This window comes from Dipteris shenzhenensis, chromosome 29 (assembly GCF_047967505.1).
Source record: "Dipteris shenzhenensis isolate YYH24624 ecotype China chromosome 29, Dip_SZ_1.0, whole genome shotgun sequence".
Lineage (NCBI taxonomy): Eukaryota > Viridiplantae > Streptophyta > Polypodiopsida > Gleicheniales > Dipteridaceae > Dipteris > Dipteris shenzhenensis.
Window position 1 is genome coordinate 39,725,404 of NC_141624.1, and position 7,963 is coordinate 39,733,366.

Here is a 7,963-nt window from a genome sequence, read left to right on the forward strand (position 1 = left end):
GCATAGCCCTCTAACCCCATGCCCATAACATAATCGGAGTTGTTGGCCATTTTCAACATTGGGTTTCCACCAACAGTCATGTGCTTTGAAAACTTTCTCCTTCATCTGAGAGGGTGCGAAAATTTGCTACAAGCACGCTCTCACAAAGAATTACCTATGATTTTGGGTTATTTTCAATTGTCTAAGATAAGGGTTTGAACATTGCTAGAGGAAAACTCTTTTCCCAATAAATATGACCCGCCAAGCATTGCATCTCAAAACATCCTTGTTTGCTAGTTTTTATATAAAATTACACCAAATTTGCAAAGATAAGGTGAAATTAGTCAATTTAATGGTAGCCAATTTTTCTCTTTTCAAGCTAAGGAAAATACACTAGTTCTTCCTTACCACTAGGTCCAAAAACAAGTCGAGAGAGCGGCTCAAGAGTCCATACAGCTTTGATGTTGAGAGTGAGGTGTAGCACCAAAGGATGCTTGTGAAGTTATGGCTTGTAAAGTCTCTACAGCACCATAGGTAGTGTAAGGCCATTGGAGTTAGCCTCTACACTGTAGCAAACTATGTACAATAAAACCTTATTTCTGCGATTTTACAAACTCCTAAAACTTTTCCCATTTTGGTTATATACGTTGCTTGTAAAACTTGAAAAGCTATAGGAAAACGGAAAGTAGAAGGTTTCTCTATGTACAAAGGCCAAACCAAAGTTCTGGAAAGTTGAGCTTCATTAGAGTAGCTCCTTGCGTACTACTGAAGATGATGCTGAGTCCAGCATTTCAGCTTTAGCATGAATTTCGTCCCGATGTGTAATAGTTGGGGCCAAATTACACCCTAAGGTGGGCTCCCCTTCCCTGAACATGCAATCTGATCATCTTGTCACCAATGGGAGAGGATCTTTCATCCTAGTCCAATGCTGGGCTAGAATCCCATATTTCAATTTCTCTGTGCTGGCATTATACTACAAGGGAGCCTTGCGGAGCCAACTCTCAAGCTCCATGGGGCTGCAAATATGTAGGGCTTGCCCATCCTCTTGCAGGACATTCCCGTGCGTAACGATCTAATAGCCAGAAATTGAGGAGGTTATCGTGAGAATGACACTCTAAATTGTGGGCGATCTAGCTCTGGGCGCTTTAATGCTCGAAATTTCTCGTGACCAACAGATTTGATTGAAGGAGATAATTGGTGACGACCCTCCACAAATTCCACTAAATTACACCAAAAAAGTCAAATTTTCAATTGAAATTTCAAATTTTGTTGTCCTTCAAAACTTGTGATCAGATATAGATGAGATCGATTCAGTCGGTAATCCCGATGTTCATTCATGTTAATACACAAGCAGATTTTCGTCTTGTGTGCATACACAGCACACATCCAAAACAGGGAGCTTGCGAGAACAGGCATCGACATAGAATTGCTAACCATGAAAGTGGATGCACCCAATCAAGATATCTTCGATCTCATCAGACCAACTTGTTTGTGTAATTCACCACGGTGAGGTTCACCCTTTTCAAGCCGTTAGATCTTTCTCAAATCTAACGACTATCATAGTTTCGCGGCCGCCGCCACTCATGGACTCTACAGCACCATAAGATGTGATGTATCCTCCATTAGATTTCTGACATGTTAGTTTCCACCTCCCCTATCCGTTGACAATCAGGAATTTGGCCCGCTCGCTGATACCGATCGAAAACTGAGGCAACCGGCTCCTGGCCTTCGGTCGGTCATCGGGTCTCACCCCTGGTTTTGCTCTCGGGAATTGGCTCCCCTTTTCCTACTCCATGAAGTTAGACATGAAATGGACAAGTTCTATACTTGTAGAAATAGACGACCCTCCACATATTTCACTAAATTACACTAACATAGTCAAATTTTGGTTGAAATTGCAAATTTTGTTGTCCTTCAAAACTTGTGATGAGATAGAGATGAGATAGATTCAGTCGGTAATCCCAATGTTGGAGTTGATACACAAGCAGATTTCCTTCTCATGTGCATACAAAGCAAACATCAGCTTGCGAGAACAGGTGTCGACACACAAAATTGGCAACCATGAAAGTGGATGCACTGAATCACAATATCTTCGATCTCACCCGACCAACCCTTTTGTGTAGTTCACCACGGTGAGCTTCTTCGCAATCTCATTGGAAATTAGAATTGCAAAATTGAGTAGGATTGCAACTGGAACATGTGCTTTGTGTCTTAGCAAGAATGCCCCCTCGAATTGTCATGTTTTCTCAGTTTCGATCGCGAGAAGTAGGCTAGCTCCAAATTTTCGGGCACAAAATGCATTTCCTTTAGCTGCACTTGCCCTGAGGAGGAAGCATCGGCGATAGTGGTGGCATTGAGAGGGCGATGCCTCAGGGAGACGCCCTGCAAAGCAACATGCTTGCATATTGGTACCTTGTCTTGCAACAGCTCCATACTACTTCAACATTTAGAAGACCTTAAACAAGCTCCACATGGGGAACTCACGTAGTTCCACACGTGTATCTTCTAATTCCATGTGTGGAAAAATAAATCTTGCTTGCATGATCAACCCTCGGTAAACTAAGGCACTATCCCACGTCACCTTGATGCCAACTCAGTAGGTTAGCATTCACATGTGCCCAAACACATGGTTGGTGAGCACACCAAGATATCAAACTGGCACCCAACATGCATGCACCGGACCCGATGTGCTTTTTGAATATATAAGTATACTACAAAATTCAAAATCTAGATTCTACAATTTTGAACCATGAATGGAATTGTGTGTTTTTAAAAGTTTAAAGCTATAAAAAGTAAATTTATTTCATGTTCTAGTATAGTTTTTATGTAATTTGATGATGTGGGATATGATGTGGCATTCCCATTTCGTTTTCCACGTGTCATGTGATGGTGTGGCATTCTTGTTTTGGTTTCCACATTTCCCTGTCCTAAAAGGTTCCCATTGCAGAGCATCCGATGTTACCAAAATGTCCACGTTCCCCTGTAATTGACATTACAATAGCAAACTTAGGGGTTAATGTGATATTGTACTATTAATATTTCAATAGAGTAGTTCACAATCAACTTCTTTGTAAAGAAGATAATATACTATTAGCCCATAGGGTAGGTATTGCTTTGACATTAATAGCCAACTCAATCTCATGTCCACTAGTCTTAGAGACCTCACATCCATATTTAGTCAGCCACATTTAGCATTAAATAGTGACCAATGTGATGCCAACAGAAGGATCCACTTCCAACAATTGTTTTCAAAATAGTTCAATGCTTCCTAACCAATTGCATTTTCTATAGTGGGGGTATCCTACTCATTCATTCATGCTCAACGCACCCACTTGTATTAACTTATTGGTGATGAAGACCAAAGATGGGCTACAATGAACCAATCACAAATCGGGTAGGCACAATGCACGGCTTTCCACAATAGAAGATTGAGTGGTGCCCGAAGGAGAAGGATTTTGCCACTACTGGAAGTGGTGAGGTACTTGGGGTGTCTGGTAGGGATTGGCATATCCCTTAAGCAGAGGTTTACTTGGTGTATGTGTAAAATGAAAAAGTGATTAATCGAGTGACAATCTATCAAAAAAGGCTTCAAGAACATTTTGAAAAGTTTGAACACTAGTGCCATCGTTACCCAACTCATCCCATACACATAGTATGTGTGCGTTGAGGCCTTGTAGGCTTGGTGTTGTTCAAAATGGTTACGTAAGTCTAATTGACACCAAAGTTTGCCTCTAAATCAAAGGCTATGTTAGAGGTGCTAGGACATAGCCACTTTGGTGCTCTATCCTAGCTATCTAATAGAGGATCCATAGAATTATTATGATTTGGCTTACAAGACCTACTAAGGCATGGAGGATGGTTGGGTAGAGTTCACAATTGGTCTCTCCAATTGCTCTTACTAGAGCTGTTAAGTATCATACATATATTATGACATTATCTTGATGTTAAGTATTATAAAGGTGTATGAATCCTCTTGCTGATTCGTGATTTGATCAAGTGCAAACAGAAGGTACCTTGCCTACACGTGAATGTGAGTTGCATGGTTTCTTCTCCCTTCCGATTCACCCACATGACTTTCCCAAATCCTACCTACACAAGTTGCATGACTATGAACCAAACCACACATAGCCTTAAGCAAGTAGCTAGACGCAGAGCCTTGTAACCCCATGCCCATAACATAATTGGAGTTGTTGGCCATTTTCAACAATGGGTTTCCACCAATAATAATGTGCTTTGAAAATGTTCCTTCTTCATTTGAGAGGGTGCAAAAAATTGCTACAGGCACCCTCTCACAAATAATTACCTATGATCTTGGGTTATTTTCAATTGTCTGAGACAAGGGTTTGAACATTGCTAGAGGAAAACTCTTTTCCTAGTAAATATGACCCCCCAAGCATTGCATCTCAAAACGCCCTTGTTTGCTAGTTTTTATATGAAATTGCGCCAAATTTGCAAAGATAAGGTGAAATTTAGTCAATTAAATGGTAGCCAGTTTTTCTCTTTTCAAGCTGAGGAAAATACCCTAGTTTTTCATTACCACTAGGTCCAAAAACAAGTCGAGAGAGCGGCTCAAGAGGCCACATAGCTTTGATGCTGAGAGTGAGGTGTAGCACCGAAGGATGCTTGGGAGAAGTTATGGCCTAAGTCTTTGAGGTGCATTGGCCATTGGAGTTACCCTCTACACTGGGAGAGGACATGTTGAGAGAAAACCAGCAAACTATTTATGATAAAACTTTATTTTTGCGATTTCAAAAACTCCTAAAACTTTTCCTATTTTGGTTATATACGTTGCTTGTAAAACTTGAAAAGCTAGAAGGTTCCTCTATCTATACAAAGGTCAAACCAAAGTTCTGGAAAGTTGAGCCTCATTAGAGTAGCTCCCCGTGCACTGCTGAAGATGATGTTGAATCCAGCATTCCAGCTTTAGCATGAATTTCGTCCCCATGTGTAACAGTTGGGGCCAATTTGCACCCTGAGGTGGGCTCCTCTTCCCTGGACATGCAATCTGGTCACCTTGTCCTCAATTTTTGGCTATTATGTCGTTACGCGTGGGAATGTCCTCCAGGAGGGTGGGTGAGCCCTACTCACAACCTATTTTTGCAGCCCCATGGAGCTTGAGAGTTGGCTCCTTGGCAATATAATGCCAGCCCAGAGAAATTGAAATACAGGATTCTAGCCCAACATAGGAGAAAAGATCCTCTAGGTTATCGTGGAACTTTGGTGATGCAGCTCTGGGGGCTTTAGTGACTAAAATTTCAAGTGATGAATAGATTTGATCGAAGGGGAGAATTGGTTGCAATGCAGCAAAAATTTCCCTTCCCCTATGTGACGCCTAACTTCATCCCAAATCCGTCAAGGGTTGGGGTCGATGGAAGATTGATCCCAGCCATCCGATCTTCATTCTTTAATAATCGTAATCACTCTCCCACTTTTTGACTGGCACCATTCTCATCAACCGATAAAAGTGAATGTTTCATCCAATGGTTTGTGGCCTGCGTCTCTTCACAACCGTTAGATCATAAACTCGCATTAAATATGGCTAGAGAAGGTTTTTCCTAACCGTTAGATCTAAGGAAGATCTAATGGCGTCCTAACGGCGCGTGATCAATGCCTTTTTCAAGTTGTTATATCTTTCTCAGATCTAGCGACTGTCATAGTTTCACGACCGCCGCCACTCGTGGACTCTACAGCACCGTAAGATGTGACGTATCCTTTGTTAGATTTTTGACACGTTAGTTGCCACCTCCCCCATCCGTTGACGGTCAGGAATTCAGCCCCGTCGCTGATATCAGCCTTTGGTCGGTCGCATGGTCGCCCCCAGTTTCCTCCCGGGAGTAGGCCTACTCCATGAAGTTAGGCGTGAAAAGGACAAGTTTATACCGGTAGAAATAGACGACCCTCCACAAATTTCACTAAATTACACCAAGATAGTCAATTTTCGGCTGAGATTGCAAATTTTGTTGTCCTTCAAAACTTGTGATGAGATAGAGATGAGATAGATACAGTCAGTAATCCGATGTTGGTGTTAATATACAAGCAGATTTCCTTCTTGTGTGCATACAGAGCAAACATCAGCTTGCGAGAACAGGCGTCGACACACAGATTTGGCAACCATGAAAGTGGATGCACGCGATCGAGATATCTTCGATCTCACCGGACCAACCCGTTTGTGTAGCTCACCACGGTGAGCTTCTTCGCAATCACATTGAAATTTGGAATTGCGGAATTGAAATTCGGAATACGACGACGAGTTTCTTCGTAAGCTTTCCGTCTTAGCGAGAATGCCCCCTTGCGGTATTGTCTCAGTTTCGATCGCGAGAAGTAGGCTAACTCCAGAATGTTCCTGCTTTTCGGGCACGAAATGCTTTTCCTTTAGCTGCACTAGCCCCGAGAAGCAAGCTAACAAGCAGCTTCTGCGCAACAGCTTGGATGCGCAGGACAAGCGAGCGTTGGTGGCGGCGCTGGTGCAGGCAGTGTATGTGGCGGAGAAGGACAGGCAGGCGGGGAGGCAAGGGGTGTACGCACTGGCCCCAAGATGGTGGAATGGGTTGGGATACGAGCAAGAGCGATTTGTGAAGGAGGAGGAGAGCGAGCAAATCATAGGGGCAGTGTTCAGGAGGAGCAAATGGAGCGAGGAGGAAGCACCGGCGATGGTGGTAGCATTGAGAGGGACGATGCCACAGGGAGATGCCATGCAGAGCGACCTGGTTGCAGATTGGTACCTTGTCTTGCAACAGCTCCATGCTACTTCTCGCTACACCACTGTTTTGCAAGCCATCAATCTTGTAATCCACGAGTTTGGCACTGAGAGCTTGTGCATCGCCGGCCACTCCCTCGGAGCTTCCCTCGCCCTCCTCGCAGTCCGCTCTCTTGTTGCTCTCCACCCCCCCATCGATACCCACCTCTTTAACCCCCCTTTCCCTTCCCCCCCTCTCCCTTTCAAAAGCCCCCGTTGGCATCTCGCTCTCCACCTCCTCCGCATGTCCTCTGTCACCACCCTCTCCCATTATCTCCTCGACCCCAACACCAGACATGCTGCCTCTCGCTCCTTCCTTGCCCTTCAGCATTGGTTTCCTCACCTTTACCTCAATTCCAACGATCCCTTCTGCTCCTCCTACATCGGCTACTTCACCAGTCGTGATTTTATGCAGAATATTGGGGCTGGTACCCTCGCTCAGCATTCCGCTCCTCTGTCTCTACGTGGAACTATCCAGCAGTACTTATTTGGAAACTCACTGGGAGAATGCAAAGCCCTTCATCTAATCCCTTGTGCTTCCCTTCATGTTGTGGAGAAGAGCTCCAGAAAACTTGTCAAAGCACATGGCTTGCATCAATGGTGGTCACCGACACTCCCAATTTGTCATTGGCAAGTGAATTTCCATGTCAAACAGCATGCAGAGGGTGTAGAGAAGGACCAACCTACGTGAAGGAAATCTTATTCCAGCAAATACATCTACAGATAAGGCTGTTCTAGTACTTACGGTCTTCCTAATTTTGAACCTTCCAATTTGCTTTGCAATTTTCAGAGCAGATTGTGTGTTTGCTTACTCAGATCATGATCCGTATATGTATGTATGATCCTGAAGTGGACATACATGTATGATCAAGCCCGATTATTATCAACTTCTATATGTAATCCTTGCTATGCATGGCAAAATTTCTTATTTGAAGCTACGTGAGAGGAGAGCCCACACTTTTTTTTGAAAGAATCTCACATTCTTTTGGTTTGAAGCTTTCTTCTTGGGCCCTATGAAGGGAAGGCTGCATTCCCAGAAGACTGCACACATTTTATACGTTTGGTGCAAGTTTGAGAATGGGCCTGGGCTTCTTATTCAGAAGTCGTATGACTGGCTCTGCTATATACTTCGAAGTTCTTGTCTTAAACAGGAAGACTGATTATGTGACTGCCCAACGGCCGAGGCCAGTGAACCCCTACTTGATTGCACAGGATGCCTGTTTCAAAGCAGAAAGGGTTTTCTGCAGT

At 43.6% G+C, this 7,963-nt stretch overlaps 1 protein-coding gene across 1 annotated transcript; it reads left to right on the forward strand.

The window, feature by feature from the left end:
* The first annotated feature begins 5,998 nt into the window (after positions 1–5,998).
* Positions 5,999–7,663, forward strand: LOC147882824 (GDSL esterase/lipase At4g10955-like). Its single transcript, XM_087400868.1, has 2 exons — positions 5,999–6,163; positions 6,404–7,663. Exons 1-2 carry the CDS (start codon positions 6,093–6,095, stop codon positions 7,404–7,406), a joined length of 1,074 nt encoding a protein of 357 aa, XP_087256994.1. The 5' UTR covers positions 5,999–6,092; the 3' UTR covers positions 7,407–7,663.
* Positions 7,664–7,963: the final 300 nt, after the last annotated feature.